The sequence below is a fragment of the Gordionus sp. m RMFG-2023 genome, chromosome 3 (genome assembly GCF_954871325.1).
Source record: "Gordionus sp. m RMFG-2023 chromosome 3, tfGorSpeb1-WG-v2, whole genome shotgun sequence".
NCBI classification, from domain to species: Eukaryota; Metazoa; Nematomorpha; class Gordioida; order Chordodea; family Parachordodidae; genus Gordionus; species Gordionus sp. m RMFG-2023.
The window spans coordinates 15,057,566-15,076,755 of NC_088777.1; the positions used below are offsets into that span (position 1 = coordinate 15,057,566).

The following is a 19,190-nucleotide window of genomic DNA, read 5'->3' on the forward strand; positions in this document are numbered from 1 at the left end:
ACTAAATCTGATTTCTAATTTATTATATTTCCTTTATATTTTACTTGCAATATGTTTTAATAAAAATCAATAGAATTTCACTAAAATGTGTTGTTTATCTGACTCTGATCTGAATAAAAATGAAATTCCTTAGTCTATTTCTGAGAATTAGAAAATTACATAAATTTAAATAGGAGTGAGACAAAAAATAATTTAAGAAATGAATTAAACTATATTAACAATGTTAGAACTAAGAGCACCCAAATACATTGTTAAAAAAATGTAATACATTAAATTATAAATTAAATTCATTAAAATATTTTTTTAATAGCATGCCACGACAGCTGCTAAATTATTAGGCGGGGCAAAATAGGCGCACAGCCGAACGCCGATAAAAATTATTCAAAAACAGCCGACGTAAATTTAGGCTTTGGCGCACAGGTCTAATCTATGATGATTCCCTTGTTTTTTTACTTTCATTTATAATTTTGTATTTTTCATGATTTCTATTATATACTTCTTTAGCACATTTTCAATTTAACTATACTAGATATATTATTAAATGTTTTTAAAGAGATCCGAACCGTTATCTATAAAGGTTAAGGCTCAGGGGCAAAAAATTAAAAAAGTTTCAGTTCGTTTACGGAAGAAAATTGTAAAGGTTTCTTTTCGGGTTTTAAAATTTTATTTAATATTTATCAAAGACCTGCAGACCCGATCCTAAGCCCGGCCTGGGTACACGAACCGGGCTGTATTTTAATTTTCTTAAATATACCCGGGCCAGGCCTAAAATTTTTTTTTAAATACTCGGACTGGGCCATATATTTCAAACTCAAATATTTTAAATGCCATTTTTAGCTATAAAAATTAAAAAAAAATTTTTTTTAGAAAAATCCGGGTCGTCCAAGTGGCACCTCTGCAGGTCTCTGATATTTATATCAAATTTTTCTTAAACAAAAGTATAGAAAATATACGCAAAAATGTGAACTCATTTTATAAGGAAATATACAACATAACACACACACACACTATAAAAAAAGTATACCAATAATATAAATTGTAATTTGTTATGTTTAATAAAAATTATATTATCATATAAAGGTAAATTATTAAAATTAAAATATAATCAAACAACAAAAAATATTAAAAAATCCTTTCAAAATTTAGCAAAAATTATCTTTACAAAAAATAATAAAAATCTCTTACTTATCAAACATATGGTCTTAAATTAAAATTTATATACATATAAATAAAACGGGTTTACACCAGTTCAGAAAAATCATCTAAGGTTCGGTTCGTTCCTTTTAATGATTTGATATTAAAATTAGGTTATGTCTCATAAGCTTTATTCCGGTATAATAGTTCGATTCCCACAGGATTCCATATTTTTTTAACATACTCTTGATAACGCGCCATATTTTAGTTAATAATTTCTTCTCAGTTCGTGTAACAATGCAAATTCTCCTCCAATAGGAATCGATTTTTTCATTTCCCATATTATATATTTATTATTTTTTATTAATAACCACTTTTACATCGCACTCGAAAAAAAAAAAGAGGTTAAAGTGATAAAAAAAATATTAAAAACTTCTTTGAGGCAATCTAAGAATTGTGAATACGCTTTGTCGAAATCGTCGTTTTTAATGACAGCGTCAAAATTACCAGGTTCTTTAGCTAAGAAATTAAAAAATAAGTTTTATGGTTTCTTTCTTTCTTTTTGTAAACAATAGTCTTAAAAAACAACAAATCAATTGGAAAATAATCGCGCAAGTTTCGATACCTCATTTCAACCTCATATAACACGGAACTTGGTGCAAGCGTGTCTCAAGCTATAAATAGAAAACTCTTTTTTGCGAATGAGCAGAAATGTTTACAAATTTAAATAGAGATAATAAAAAAAACCCCTTACCATATTTGATTTCTTGTTCGGCAGTATTTAGTCTCTTGATGATTGCCTCTTCACTATCCGTTTTCCTGGCTCTCAATCTCTCTTCCTTTAACAAATAAAAAGATATATCAGATGGTAAAATGAAAATCTGAAAGATTGTAAGTGATACTTTCTTATTTTCGACCTTGAGAGGTTTTCCACTAACCCAAGGGGTAATTTAAAAGATTTATGCTATTTAAATCGTTTTAATTAAAAGTAAAATTATTATGATGCCGTAATTGATTGTTTTTTATATATGGATATTGGGTCTAGCCGGTTCTATGAAAATAACATAAAACATTATATTCATTTAATTTTTGACATATTTCGCATTTGTTTTAAATTTTTTTTTTTAATTTGTAGGCATATATGTTAAAAATTAAAAAAATTTATTTTTCCAAGTGCAATTATTTCTTGAATAAATATATCTATTTTAATACCTCATTTTTATATCGATAAAATTTAAAATTACAATTTAATTACAGGTTACATTTTTAAAATAATTGGTTAAAGTAATATGTCAAAGGTCAGAAAAAATAGAAATGTTAATTTTTGTCTTATAAATAAAACTCAGAACTATAGTTTTTTTTAAACATGTTTTTGAATAAATTTTATTTAAAAATCCCAAAATTTTCTATAGTAAATCATTTGGAATTTTTATGCATAAAATATCTTTGATCAAAAATTTTAAAGTAAAAAAAATCTTTACACATAAATATTTGAAAATTATTTTTCAAACTTTGATTAGAAATTATAAACTTTTAAATAATTCATTTTTATATTTTTTATCAAATACATATTTGATCATTTATTATATTATCGAAACAAATTAATACTATTTATTGAGGATAAATTACTTAATTTTTATGATTTGATTTTTTATAAAAACTAAATTCTAAATATAAAAGAGTTTTAAAAAAAATTATATTAGATCTCTGACAGAAATAAAAATTGGAATCAGTCCGGTCGGTTGAAAAATTTAAATCCAGTGCATCACTAGCTTTCAGTGGCGTAGCCAAGATTTTATCATGGGGGGGGGGGGGCTTCGCCCCCACATCCAATTTTTTTTGACCAGTTAATTGCTTATATTTTTGTATTTGTTAAAATTGTTTTATATATTCATATAACAAAATTTTAGGGTATTTTATTATATATTTTACATTCCTTTATTTAATCTTGTATATATTTTTATTAATTAAAATATTTTCAAAATGTTGATATTTTATATAATACAGATTTTAATATTAAAAATTATAATGTATAAAGACTCTATTTAAAAAAAAAGTAATTTTTTACAATTATATAAAATATGTGTAATTCTTATGAAAATAATGGTATTTAAAAAAATATGATGATATTATCTTATAAATAATACATTTTTTACAAAAAAAAATTGATTATATATTAAAACGAATAAAATTTTATTGCTATTTTTTGATTTGAATTTAAAAAGAGAGATCTACTTTTCTCTGAGATTTTGCTAATGCATCTAGAATCAAATTTTTATCTAAAATATTCTCCTTATAAATATTCAATAGGGCTAATCCATTTAAACGTTTTTCACCGGTTGTGTTTCTTAAATAGGTTTTTAACCTTTTTAAAGTTGAAAAAGACCTTTCATTAGTGCAGGTACTAATTGGCAAAGTAGCTAAAATAATTAATAATGTTTTGATATTAGGCAGGGAATCTAAAATGCAATTGCACGTGGAAAGGGCCTGCAGAGCATTTTTTGGTCTCAAAGAAAACCCTATTCTGTTAAGATTTTTATACCAAAATTCGACAACACGAAGTAACTTATCATATGAACCCTAAATCATCAGCATAAAACTCTGAGATTTTTTATCCTCTCGTGTTTCAAGTGTAATCAACAGTTTAGACTCAACCGGCAAAGAAAATAAAAGCTTTTTAAAATATAATTATGACTAATAAATCTTTCTTTTAATTGAAATAAAAATGTTTCAATAAGGGGAATAAAAATGTTTATTTTATAATAATCCTCAATCGTAGATGCATCAATATTTGATCGATTGGATTGTCTAGAGACTACTCTAGGTTTAAAAATTTCAATTCCAAATATATTAGCAATCTCCTTTACCTTTTCATATATTTCATGAAATTTTTCATCCACATTCTCTCTGATATTTGTTAATATTTCAACAATATCCTTTGCTCTATTCATAATCTCCCTTAAATCCAAATCGATTTTTTGTAGCATTTTGCTAAAATCAGATGTATAATTAAATAAAAAATAAACACATTGAATTGAAATTAAAAACTGTGGCTTAATAATAGCCTGCAAAAGATTTTCGGCATCTGTTGAATCTTTTTCCTTGCTTGATGATTGTTTTTTCATATTGAAAATGAGAAATATACATTTTTATAAAATGGAATATGACAAACTAGACAACTTTTATGAAATGCAAAATAATATAAAATTTATTTAATAAATATAAAAATAATCAAATGTGTATATCTATTATTATTTATAATAAATTTAAAACATAAAAATCAAGCGTTTATTAAGAATTTATTAAATTAAAATTTAAAAATTTTTTTTTTTTTTATTTTTCATTGGTACGCCACTGCTAGTTTTATTTATATATGTTTGCGGCAATATTTTTTATCCGGCAATGTGTTATTTTTAAAACAATTTTTTAGCGCGTTTTTTTAAATTTAAAAATCTGATTTTACCGGAATTGAATTCCAGCATGTTTAGAATACCCATCTTATGAATTGTAGATAATTTTACCTTTAAATTTTAGTTATTTATAATTTATATGAAAAATCTGTGGAAGAAATTATATAAATTATATTAGGTTCAAAAGCTCATTATAAAATTATCTGAATTTCCTAGGGAAGGTATTCCAAGCATGATGGAATACATTTCCGGTAAAATCCTATTTTTAAATTCAAAAAAAAACGCTTTCAAAATATGATTTAAAATTGAAAAAATAATACATTGCCGGAAAAAACACATTGCCGCTAACATATAAATTCCTGTCTAGGAAACGCTATCATTCAATTATTATTATTATCTAGAGGAATCGTTTTGCACCAGAATTTACCATTCTTTCAATGGCTTAACTCTTGTAAAACTATATTTAAAAAAATTGAGGTGGAGACTTAGCATTAGTCAATCAGTAAGAATCAAATCCAGTGATTGATTAGAGTTAATGAAAAATAACAAAAATAACCAATGTTTTCATATCCGGTGGCATTATGAAAATGTATATGGGCGCGAAATGTTTATCTCCGAGATTTTTAAGCTGTTTCACACCCTGCACGTCTATATCCAAAATACAAATTTTACCAGTCTTCTGTATGTCTCTTATAGCTTTTTTGCTTTTGGTTTAAGGGAACAAATTATTAAATATATATCGTAGAGCATACTGGAATTAAAGGCAATGCGAATAAGAATTTAAATTACTTAGCACATGTTTTAAAAAAATAATAATTTATAAAGACTTAATTTTACCAGAATTGTACCTCAGGATGTGTATACTACTGCTATGAATTTTACACAATTCTGTTATAAAATTTTGTTAACTTTAATTAATATATAATTAAAATTTATTCAAAATTTTTAAGACAAAAATTGTTTGAAATTCATAGTGTAAGTTAAGTACTTTGAAGCCCACAATTCTAGCTAACTCACGCGTCTCAATCCAGCTCATATTTTACCACCACAACTCGAGTTCTGTAAAACTCTTACACCGAGTACTATAAACATTGTAATATAATTTAAGCAAAATCAAATCTTTTTAAAAAAAGGCGCTATAAATGATTTAAATATTAAAAATTACAATAAAAATGACTCAAATTAGGAAACAAATGAAATTATTGTCGATCAAAGAAATGATAGGAGATTAAAAGAAAGAATGAAGGATTTATTCAATTAAATAATTAATAAATATCAGAGATCAGATAAAAAAAAAATATATGTATTACCTGGTACCGTATATATTATTAGAAAATTCGGCGTGCTCTATGAATTCCCCGTCCAATATCCCTTTATTAATTTCTTCTCTCGAAACAAAATGGTATTCTAAAACCATACATAAAAAATAGTTGTTTTTTAAAAGATAACCATCGAAAATTGATTATCTATAAAATTTATAACTTTTATATAAGCCGTTTTTTTACAAAATGATTATTTTTTTCTAAGGTATAAGTTAGTCAATTTTGATAGAGATACACTGAACCCGATACCAGGAAGATACTTTTATATTGAACTGATATAAAATGATATTTAACCATCATAAATTAACTTCTTTTTTTAACTTCCATGCTATGTATTTAAAAAAAAATTTCTAAACCGATAAAATAAAAGAAAGAAAAATGTATATCAGCTTTTAAGTATATATATATTATTTATAAAGATAATTTTAGAAAATACAAATAGAAGTAGCCATAGCCCTAGCCCATAAACTAATGATAAAATAATTATAAAACTAAATTTCTTTTTATGTCAGGTTGATGAACGTTGACTTCAACATCTTATTATTGAAGGAAATTAATATTTCGATGAAATGAAATTATATTGGGCAAAATATCTTCGAATAATAAAATTTAGTCTCAAAAAAAAATCGGTCCTTTGTAGGTATACGGATTTTATGCGGACTTCCAACCCATATTATAATATTTTATTATAAATTATGGTATCATCGAAAAACATTTGTAGAAAATATTTTTAAAAATATATTCATATCAAATACCTCTTCCATCGATTTCACCCTTCCTGGGTTTTCTTGATGTGTCTGTTTTCAACAAAATTAAAAAAATATTATATCTTTCTAGTATTCTAATCTTTTTTTCAGTTTTTATTTATTTATCTCTATTCCTTACTTCTAACCCCCCCCCCCCCCCTGAAATCAATATTTCCAAAACATGAATTACTATATTACTTACGAGATATGCTAAGATCGAAAACATCTTTGTAATCTTGAAGCAATTTCTTGATGAAAGTGCTTTTGCCGACACCCGAAGGTCCACATAGCACGACAGGTTTTAGGTCCATGTTAAATTAACTATGTATTTTTTAAAAAGATAATATTATTAATTCATAAGTATTAGTTGAACTTATCAAACACACATCTTAACAATTATATTGCTAATCATTAAAGAGATCAAGGAGGTTATCATTTATCAAATAGTATACTATATTTTCTCTCTTCTCATTTTGTACCAGTTTAAGGCTACAAGAAATTTCTTAATTTTGCTTTGTGTGTATATACAAAGAAAGGGGATGTCAAATATGATATAAATATAATACATAAGAAAAAATCTTAAAATATGCACTTATATTATTATTAATATCAACCCTTCAATACTCTGGTGGGGTATATGAAACCCCAGGCATGCTAGAAATGATATTACATAAAAAGGGTTAAATATTATGATCTGGATTCTTCAGTGGCTTCATTAAATATATCTTAGAATCTATATTCCAAATTTCATATATTTCGGTTGAGTAGTTTTTAAGATATAAGCATTTTGTGACTGATTGGGGTTTGTGAGACCCCACCAGAATAAATTTGTAATTTTTTATGAATTTTTTTTTTTAATTTTTATAATTATAAATATATACTACTATATTATAAAATTTATTAAAACAAAATTTAAATATCTTTTATTTTGAATGAGATATATGAAAAAGAAAATTTGAACATTTTTTTTGGTGGAGTTTTATTCTTATTTTCACCATCTGGCTCATTTCTCAAATTATTTTTATCATATACTATGATTTTTGCAGATTCTGATAGTAAATAAAAAATTATTTAAGAAGTAATATCATTTTATTTGAGGTGATTATGACTATGTAATTGATAGTAGGAGAAGATTTATTTATGATAGTGATCATGATACACAATCTGAATTAGATGAAGATATGCTAGTTGAAACAGACAATAAACTAAAATATTATTTCGGTAAATATGGAATTAGTTATCATATCTATTTCTCTGTAAAATTAGCTAAAAATAAGGTGACTCAATGCAAAAAAGATTGTAAATCAAAGAAGAACACGTCAACAAAATTTAATTTTTCATATGCCAGGAATAAAAGAATATGGGAAAGAAGTTGACACCCCAGAAAAATGTTTTGATTTGTTCATATCACCAAAAATTGAAGAAATTATTTATCACAAATGAAAAAATTAAAATTATATATAAGTAAAAACTACACTGATCAATATGAAAGTTCTACTAGAGGTTGATGTAATAGAATTCAAAGCATTATTGGGAAAACTTTATTTAGCTGGAATTTTCAAATCAAATCATCAAAATATTTCAGATTTATGGAAATCTGATGGGTTTGGAATTGTATTTAGAGCAACAATGACACTCAAAATATTCAGATTTCTAATTCATGCAATAGATTTGATGACATATTAACAAGAGAAGAAAGAAAAATGGTAGACAAAACAACTCACATCAAGAATTTGTTGATAACTGCTACAGATCTTATACAATATCAGAATATGCAACCCCAGATGAAATGCTTCCAGCATTTCATGGTAATGCCCATTCAGGCAATACATGCCAAACAAATTATCAAAATATGGCACAAAACTATACTCCTTATAAAAAAACAAAATATTTTTGTCTAATATGTAAAATAAATTTATGTTTAGAACACATTAATATTTAATGTAATAAATGTTTTGCATGTCAAATTTAGCATATTTCAATGTACTATATTTTTTTATATTTGAATGTATTAGTATAATTTTTTTTATATCGAAGAATAAAGATCCATATTATGAATTATCACGATTATATGATGGATAAGTTATTTTTTTTTAATTTTATATTTGAAATTTAAAAAAAGTAGGCTTTTTTTAGAAAATTTTGGCACAAATTATAATTATTTTCATCATCTTTAATCTAGACTAAAGAAATAAAAATATTTTATCAAGCTTAAGGTTAGATCTATCTTATATCCAAATATCAAATGAAAATAATGAATGTAACTGGAGATATATACATTTGAAATTGGGGTCTATTAAACCCCACCCGAGTACTAATATTTTTTTCACCGAGTATTGAAAGGTTAATATATCTTATCTCGTCAAAATATATTTTAATATTTTATTTTTGGTAATTCAGCCTATTAAGGGATTATTAAATCTTCCTTTTTAAAAATTAATTTAAGTGTATCTGATTAAAAAATTATAAAATTACAGCTCAAATTAATTATTTTTTCTATAGATAAAACTTTTAAATCAATTTCGTAACTATAGACCAGTTTCGATCTCGGCCAAAAATAAATATATTTAAATTAACCCAGCTTTTCATCAATATCTTCGTTTGTAGGCTAATTTATATTTCATTTTTTTTTAAAAAGAAAAATGCAAAATCAAAGTAAATATAATTTAATAATAGGAATCCCCAGGTTTTAAAAGCGTTTAAATATATTTTTTAAAAATCGTTTATAAAAAAATATTAAATGCTATTTTACAATGATGCCATATTAGTGTTGTTAATTGGTTGGTTGTGTAGAGCCCAGACCCGGGGTTTGGGTCGAAAATATCGACTAAACCAGCTCTGAGCACGAACCCCGAGCACAGACCCGGCACAAAAACCCATTATTTTTAAAAAAAATAATAAATAATTTTATTTAAAGAATATTATTATTTTATAAAAAGTAAATCTATAATATCAATTTTGTGTAAATTTGTGAAATCATTATTTAGGCTCTGCATACATAGGAGAACACAAATCATGTCAAAATTTTGTTCTACCATTAGGGGAAATGTGCCATAAATGGCCATGTTTAAAGACTGGCCACCACCCTTTAACTTTTTATCTATTGAACCGATTTCTCTCAAAATTGGTCAAAATGTGTAAATGTTAATAATACTAATTAAATTAATGTATAATTAATTTTTATATACCTAAAAATTGAAGAAATATATAAGATTGGTCTTTTGCAAGTATTTCATATTTATAATATAATTCTTAAATAATATGTTATAGCCAGTAAATACATTTCAGCGAAACTTTTATCGCGAAACACTTTTTCACGAAGCTTTTATCGCGAATGTCGTTTATCGCGAATGGATTTTATGGCGAAACTTTTATGGCGACTCGCGAATCCATAATAGCAAATACTATTCCGCGAATACAATATAGCGAAACAAATATCGCGATTTTTTTATAGCGAAACCTTTAAAGCGAATACATTACCGCAAATACAATATCGCGAAACAACTATCGCGAAGATATTATAGCGATAATTGCTAATAATGACTAATTTATTTCGAAACATTTTTTTATAATTATATTAATTGAATAATATTTTTAAAATAGGATTGTGACGATTTTGCACTCAATTTTGAATTATCTCATATGATATTTATGCCTATATAGAACTCTTATGCTGAAAGATAGGCCTGCCCCCTTATCCAAAAAAAAGTGTAAGATATGTAAGAGTAAAATAAACACTTAACTCATTTTGCCCCGGTTTCACATGTATTTTAATTTCATTTTATTTGAAAATAATGAGTAAAATTGCTTACAAATTGAGTAGAAGCGTTTAGCGGTGTTTTCATAAAAACACTGTTATTTACTTTGTCAAAATATATCTGTTTTAATTATTTTTATCTTGACGGATGGCCAGTATATCATTAAAATAACTTACTTAATTAATTTCTTCCGACGGCAAAATTCTCAGTTATCGGCACTTTGGAATTATAAATGTTGAAATCTCATGGAAGACATTTTTTTAATCTTTACTTAAATGATTTAAATAAAAAAATTATTATCATGAAAAATAATAATTTTTTGGAAAAAAACAGATGGAAGGGGGAATGGAAATATAGTTTTTATTTTTTAATAAGGATAAATATTTATAAATCAAAAAAACGGATGTGAAAGAAAGTTAATAATAGTAGAAATATTAAAAATATATTCTTATTTTTTAAACAATAATTATTTTAAAGAATTAATTGTTTATAATTATTTAAATTATATTCTAGTTAAATTTACAACAACAGGTCTTTTTAAAAGGATATCAAAAAAATCCTACTATTTATAGTAGGATGCCCTTGGTTGGTAAATTTACTAAAAATAAAATGTTAAAATATATTCATAAACACAATAGAGTTTATCGTACGTAAGTCATAATCAGTTTTGTCAGTCAATATTTTGCGTTGATAATAATATTCCTGACTCCTCAGGACTACCTATATTATTATTTTGGATAAAAATATTCCTGCCCCTTCTAAGCCCTATACATTAGCCTACAGTACAAAGTAGAGAGGGAACGCCTGATCTCCTAATGAATTAATCTTATATATAATTTTGGAAAAAAATAAATGGATTTTTGTGCCAGGAATATCAAATATGATATAATAAAATATATATTTATTAAATAATGTGAACAGGGTTTCCAGGTCAAAATTTTCAAATTGCGGATAAATAGTGCATTGTTAAAAATATTCCTGTGCCCTCCTAGACCCGCCCACTTTGAATAATAATTTAGATTACAATCAAGATATAATTAAATTCCCTTTTATTTGGTTCCATGTCAATTCAGCGAAACTTTTATCGCGAAACACTTTTTCGCGAATGTCGTTTATCGCGAATGGATTTTATAGCGAAACTTTTATCACGAATCCATAATAGCGAATACTATTCCGCGAATGCAATATCGCGAAACAAATATCGCGAATTTTTTATAGCGAAACCTTTATCGCGAAACCTTTATAGCGAATACATTACCGCGAATACAATATAGCGAAACAAATATCGCGAATTTTTTATAGCGAAACCTTTATCGCGAAACCTTTAATGCGAATACATTACCGCGAAACTTTTATCGCGAAAATTTTATAGCGAAACTTTTATCGCGAAACATTTTAAGCGAATACATTACCGCGAAACTTTTATCGCGAATCAATAATCGCGAAAATTTTATAACGAAGTTATTATCGCGAAACCCAAATCGCGAAGACAATGTAGCGACAATTATTTCGCGAAACATATATCGCGAAGATATTATAGAGAATTTAATATCGCGATAATTGCTAATAATTACTAATTTATTTTGAATCATTTTTTTATAATTATATTATTTGAATAATATTTTTTTAATTCACATAGTTTGTAATTTTCTTTTAACCTTAAAAAATTTATATAATGATTAATTAACTTAGATCTGGTTTATGAAATTTGTTATTGAAATACACTTTTTCGCTATCCTATCCTTTTTTTCGAAGTTCTTATTTTATAATAATCGCGCACAAGGAACTCAGCTTTATCAATATATTAATCATTGAGTTTATTAGTAAAATCTTGATATTTACTGGCGAAATTGATATCTGGGTAGCATTCCTATTTAATGTCTGATGACCTAATTAGTGTTGTTAAACGGCTCTTTTTGAGCCGATTTTTAAAAACAACTAACTCAATATTTCATCCTGAATAATATTAAGCAAGACTGAAGATTTTGTTTGTAGAAGGAACAAAGGTTTGAACATCTATTAAAAAATCTCTAGGCTTAGGCAATATTTTTCTGGCTAAAATATTGAGTTAGCCGTTTTTAAAAATTGGCTCAAAATGAGCCGTTTAACAACACTAGACCTAATATTTATAAATTTATCAATCAATTTTGGCCAGGGTTAGCAGTCAGTCAATTAACCAGTCAAATGACTAGATTTTGACGGGTCAATTAAACGGGGGAATATTTGACCTGGTCATATAGTCAAATATTCTATAAGATCTGAATATAAAAATATGTTTGAAAAAGAAAAAACGATATAAATACATGTGATCACAATATTGCTATTTATTGAGTTCCTAATATTAAGGAGAGCATTTTACTCATAGTGAATTTAATGAAGTATGTAATATAATAAGAGAATTAGGCATACTACAGGTGGTGATCAAAATATTTCAAGTTATATTTTACGATCTTTATAGATATCTTTTTATCTTTTCTGTTTATTTGGGAAGGGGGGGGGCGTGATTTAGTATAATATCTCGGCATGAATCTCAATTAATTTAAATATAAATGAGTTCGAGGTTCAAGTTACGGTGGAAAAAAAATTGCTTGAATTAACTTTGTTATATTATAGCTCTAAAATTCCTTAAGGTTCATAATTATATAAATATTTGCATTTTGTTAACTTTTTTAAATATACTATATTCTCATTTGATTTGATAACAATGTAATTGAGTTTAGGTGACTTCATGTCATGAATAATAAAAATAAAATTAAAATACATCATTTTTTTTTGTTATATTTTTTTAAAACATATTTTTATTTACCCGCGAAGAGTGGCATTAAAAAATCTCGCTGAATAATAATAAATCTAAATTTTTTTATGAAAACTAGATTTAAGAAATTTACGTAAGAAATGTATATGAGATGTCTTACCTTTTCACTTATTACAAAGAACTTATAGGAATTTTGAGTTATTTTCTCTAAAACATCCACCAATAATTTTAAAATCATTCTTCGCTAGGCTTTATTTTAATTGTATGCGGTTTTAGATGAAATAATTAAAATGGTAATATAATTATAAACGATTTATTATTAATTATGGAGAATATGGTAAGAATAACTATTATCAGCTTGGATTTTACAGTTTATAAAATCGTTTTTAAATAAGTGTTCTGAACAGTGGCGTAGACAACGGGGAAGAGCTAAACCTCCCTCACTGGGAAATATGATTAATGACAACTTTCTTGTAAATTGATAAAACTCCTTAAAACAACATAAAAAAATCTTACTAATCTAGGAATAAACAATACCATCATTTTATTTTATAATCCATTTTCACAATTTTTTTTACAAATTATAATTATAAAACGGAACGCTTCTCAGAGAGGTTAAGCGCACTTAATATCAGGGATGTGAACCCTTCAACAAAAAAAAAGGGTCCGGGTCTGGGTTCGGGTCCTGTAATAAATTTTTAAAGGACCCGGGTCCAGGGTTCGTGTCCAGGGAACATAAAAATAATGACTCAAAATAAGACTTTTTTTTCATTCATTTTTATTATACTTCAATATATATACACATTCATAATTCAAAATGAAATAATTTAAATTTTAAATATTTTATTCAATCGAACGATCATAATATCTTCTAAAATATCATCCTTGAGATTTCCACGTAAATTAGACAATATGTATTTCAAAGAAGAAAATCCACGTTCTACGCTGACCTAAAATAGATAGTTATCTTTATAATATATAAATTATTGTACCTGTGTCGCCGGCACAGCCATGACGAATCTAGACAAGGTATACAATTCAGGATATATTAAAGAATTTTCCTCCCAGAATGTTAAAATATTTTTATCCCTATTAATTCTCTTAACTTCTGAGAATTTTTCAATTAAAGATACAATCGATATTTTTTTCACCTTTCTATCTGATCTTGATGATAATTTTATTTTTTTTTCTCTATCTAATAATAAAATTTCGAGATCGTCAATATTACTATCATCATTACTATCGCTACAACCATTAGATGTTGAAGCCTCCAATATATTGTTAATAATAGAGTTATGGTTATGCCATAAATCGTCGAGATGGTCTATTGCCATTTGCTTTTGCTCAATACTTAAATCAAGGATCTAAATATATTGAGGCATACACAACACTATTTTTCAAATATTGTTGCTCTCGTATTTTCATGTTTTCTAATATTTCGTATGAAAAGGAACATGTAAATTTTTCTAATTCTAATCGACATCTCACCCATATGCCATAAAAATCGGATAAACACAACTGTTCTGACTGCAATCGTAATGTAGTAATTTTCAAAGAAACCAACACCCTAGTAAGGTCTTTGATTTGATTCCAATCATCCTCTGACAAAATGATTTCACATGATCCTATAATAAAATCATCACAGAAATCTTTTAAACTTATTAATCGCTCTAGCATCATACAGATAGAAGACCAACGGGTTGTGCAATCTAATATTGCCATTTGCCTTTTCATGGATTTTAATATTCGTACAATTGTAGGAGTTCTTAAATATTTAGCAACATCCCTTGCTTTGTCAATTATAGTTTTAAAGATATTATTTTTGAGGGAATCATTAATAGCTAATTGTAGTGTGTGGGCTGCACATCTGATACAGTATATCTTCGTGGAAAAATCTTTTATTATCTCCGGTATGTCAAATTCACTAAAATTATTATCATCATTATTTATATCTATATCATCCATTTCGTCCAATGAACATTCATTTAATAATTTAATAGATTTGACTAGATTAGCACCATTATCCGTAGTAATGGTATAAACGTTTCTTATGAAATTTATTTAAAGTTTCTATTATCATTCTTTTTATATTTTCAGAAGTTGAACTTTCTTTAATCTCCTTCATTGCTAAATTTCTTAAGATTATATTATTTCCTTTAATATATTGTATATTTATTCCTAAAATATTTCTCCCTAATCTTTGGGTGGAATCTATTTTTAATGAAATTAATTTGTTTTTTGTTTCTTTTATAATTTTTGCTTGTATTTTTTTCGATTCATCAACCACTAAGTCCTTAATTTTAAAACGTTTAATTGATGTTCCAATTGCCTTACTAATAGGATCAATAATTTTTTTTAAACCAGAATCCTCAATAATATTGAAAGGTCTTCCATTTATTGTAACAAGCTCAACTAAAGCATTCATCAAATTCTCCTCAGACATTTGAATATGAATGCTTTTTTTTAGGCAAAAAGCATATTATTAAATTTACATAATAAAATATTATTACTTACACTAGAAAATAATTTATGGTATCAATCTCTAAATAAAATGAAATGAAGTCCAGGAAGAAAATCAAAAGAAAAGCGCGAATATAAAATAAATGATTCCACGAAAAAAATTAATAAAATTATAAAAATTTTATATTATTTTTTAAAAATAATATTTTTAAATTATTTTAAAAAAAAATTTATTTGTTAAAATTTTTACCCTGAAGCCTTGAACCCTCCACTTTTTAAAAGGGTTCGGGTCCGGGTCCGGGTTCACATCCCTACTTAATATTACGTTATTAAACAATAGCTCAACCTATTCACTTGATGAAAATAATTAGCTATCCTAATTGTTTTAAATTTTACCATAACCAATCCTTCTCATTTTGATATAACATTTTCCAAAGTTGCCGCAAGTTATGTCATCTGTTTCCAAGCTTAATTTTCTTTTGGCTAAAATATCGAGTATCTTTAAATCCTCATATTTTGAAATAGGAAAAAAGTTGATTTTATAAATAAATATAGTAATATTTTTTTAAGATATTTCATTTAATTTTATTTATTATAATTTCTTTCTTTAGATTCTTTGTTTAATCTTATAATGTTTCAAATTTTTGAAATTCTAATACTTTTTGGTTCATACTTAAAGGTTTGCTATTGTCTATTTCGCTTATTAAAACTAGTTTTTGTTTATTGACTGGAAAAACTGATTGATGTAATACTAAGTAATAATCTGGCATTTCATATAGTAGAGCTTACCCAAAAATATTTGTTTGTTTTCGCATGTTGTTAATCTTGGCAATTTTATCTTATTTTGTTAGTAAAAACTATCTACCAAATGAATTGAAGAATCAATGTAATAATTATTGATTTAAGTTCCAGATTTATTGCTTCCAGAAATTTGGTTGATTTTACGCTTTAATGGGTGATATAGATTTTATTTTTCTTATAGCACGGTTGCCTTTTTGTGTGTGAAAAAAATGACTGAAGAATTAATAAATATTAGCGCAAACCAGCTATTTTCCATTCTATCAATAATGCCTGAATTAGGCAATTTTTCTTATTTTGCTAATAAACTTTTTCTTTATACTGTCTAAACGAATTAAATTATAATTAATAAGGAACATCGATAAAATTTTCGGAATAAATATAAAATATGACGTAAAGGGATCTATTAAAATAAGATAATACTTGCTAAACCATTTCCTATTTTAACTTAAGAAAAGGACTGCGAAGAATATAATCAGGGGCTTGTATACATATCTATAAATGATATCAACCCTCTCAAAACTTTTAACCTCCTGCCAAATATAAATAATTTTAAAAAAAAATACCTTTCATCACTTTCCAATTTTTCAAATAATGATAATTATTTCATAACTAACTACCCCCCTCTATTCAATGATGCTCCTATAACGAGTTCGCAGTTCAAGTTACGATATTGACCTTGCTATAAAAATTTGGAAAAAAATTGGTTGTATTAATTTTGTTATATAGCTTTAAAATTCCTTAAGGTTATTAATTATTTAAATATTGGAATTTGGTTAACTTTTTTTAACATACTATATTCTCATTTGATTTAGTAACAATATAAATGAGCTTGGGTGGCTTCATGTCATGTCATGAATAATAAAATTAAAATACATCATTTTTTTGGTTATATTTTTTTAAAAATTGTTTTCTAAATTTTTTTTATTAATAGCTCAACCTATTCGCGTCTTGATGAAAATAATTAGCTATCCTAATTGTTTTAAATTTTAGGTTATTGCTTAAGTCGGAGGGGTATATTATTTTTTTTTTATTTTTTTTATGTTTTTTTAAATGTTATTTTAAATTAATATAGTATTATTATGTAAATATATTTTTCTGTAAATCAAAAGTTGTAATATATTTTCGGTTAGGGTACCTTTTCAGGGGCAATTTTTGTTATTTTTTTATGTTATATTTTGTTATTTTTTTATGCGATTTTTTTTTATGTAATTGTTTTATGAAAGCCATTGTTTTTATGTTATTTTTTTATGATTGGTTCATTTTCTTATTGGTTAATTTTTTATTTAAGATATTTTTAAATTAATATATCTTTTTTTATTTAAGATATTTTAAAATAATTTTTTCTAAAATTTAAAATTCGTACAATTATTTAAAGGAAGTGATGGGGGCAAATAAGGGGGAAGGCTAGGGGTAAGGGGTAAAATTATTAGATTATGTACAATGCGAGTAAGTTTGGGGTTAAATTTTTGATAGATGAAACTTCGCTATTTAAAATTTATTTGGTTGATTCTTTCTATACAAATTTATTATGATTTCTTCTAAACAAACTTAATACGATTCCTTCTATACAAACTTAATATGATTCCCTCTATACAAACTTAATATGATTCCTTCTATACAAACTTAATATGATTCCTTCTATATAAACTTAATATGATTTAAAGGAAGTGATGGGGGCAAATAAGGGGGAAGGCTAGGGGTAAGATTTTTGGTAGACGAAACTTTCCATTTTTAATTTTTTTTTGGTATAAATCTTTTTTTGGTTCCCTTTTTTTTAGTTCCAATATATATTATATAATTCCTTCCATTTTTTTTAAAATGAATATTTTTGAAGTTGGTGTTTATACACAAAATGTTGAGAAAGCTTATGATTTTTGTCTAAATAATCAATTTATACCGCCTGGAATACAACATACCTGTTGCAATTCCGTAATGCGGGTTGAAAAAAACAATAAGAGTTTACGATATCGATGCAGTAGGTGTCGTAGATCGTATTCAATATGGAAAGGTAATATTAATATATATATATATCATAAATGACGAATTTTTAGATTCCATTTTTGAAGGAATTCATGATGTTGGGAGATTTTTAAGACTAGTGTACTTGTACATAAGTACCAATTCTTTAAAAAATATTAAACAAATTTTAGGCCGTTATAAAATTTTAACTGCTTCGAAAGAGTTAGATTATGATAAGAAGGCAATTTCAAGATGGTAATCTAAAGTATAATATGGTTTTTTACTTCACTTATATAGGTTTAAAAAATTTCGAAAGGTATGTGGATTCCATATAGCCTCGAATCATTCAAAGATCGGGGGGCCTGGCCACGTTATTGAAATTGATGAAACTCATGTATGGAAGCGTAAATATAACCGTGGTCGGCATTTGACTTCCGAGGCTATATGGATTATTGGTGGTATATGTCGGGAAACAAATGAGATATTTTTAAGTGCCACCACAACAAGAGATCAAGATACCACCTATCGTGTGGTTAAAGATAATGTTATGCAAGATTCCACGATAATGACTGACTCGTGGTTAGGGTATGTGAATTTATTTTTTCAATAAAGCAAAAGTGGTGATAAATGTAAATATATTTATCTTAGATATAATCGGCTAGAAACTTCAAACTATTTCCACTATCGGATCAACCATTCGCAAAATTTTGTTGATCCAAATGACAGATCGATCCACACTCAAAAAGTCGAGAGGCTGTGGCGGGATCTAAAGGCAAATTATAAAAGACATGGGGATCGGGATAATATTCATGAATATCTTCTTGAATATAGATATTTTCGAAAAT

The 19,190-nt window shown here is 26.0% G+C and overlaps 1 protein-coding gene and 1 long non-coding RNA gene across 4 annotated transcripts in view; one reads left to right on the forward strand and one right to left on the reverse strand.

The window, feature by feature from the left end:
• Window positions 1–19,190, reverse strand: part of LOC135926428 (guanylate kinase-like) — a 38,106-nt gene that overhangs the window by 2,851 nt on the left and 16,065 nt on the right. For 2 of the 3 annotated variants that reach the window (XM_065462302.1, XM_065462303.1), the window contains exons 2-7: window positions 6,815–6,933; window positions 6,622–6,663; window positions 5,855–5,951; window positions 5,101–5,248; window positions 1,889–1,973; window positions 1,568–1,653 (exon numbers count right to left, since the gene is read on the reverse strand). In XM_065462302.1, the coding sequence (XP_065318374.1) occupies window positions 1,568–1,653; window positions 1,889–1,973; window positions 5,101–5,248; window positions 5,855–5,951; window positions 6,622–6,663; window positions 6,815–6,923 (567 nt within the window). In that variant the 5' untranslated portion in view covers window positions 6,924–6,933. Of the gene's footprint in view, window positions 1–1,567; window positions 1,654–1,888; window positions 1,974–5,100; window positions 5,249–5,854; window positions 5,952–6,621; window positions 6,664–6,814; window positions 6,934–10,546; window positions 10,578–19,190 lie in introns of those variants that run through there. The other variant, XM_065462304.1, reaches the window with a different exon arrangement.
• Window positions 18,536–19,004, forward strand: LOC135927183 (uncharacterized). The gene is made up of 3 exons (XR_010571977.1): window positions 18,536–18,600; window positions 18,643–18,930; window positions 18,994–19,004. It is a non-coding gene; the product is annotated as an uncharacterized LOC135927183 (long non-coding RNA).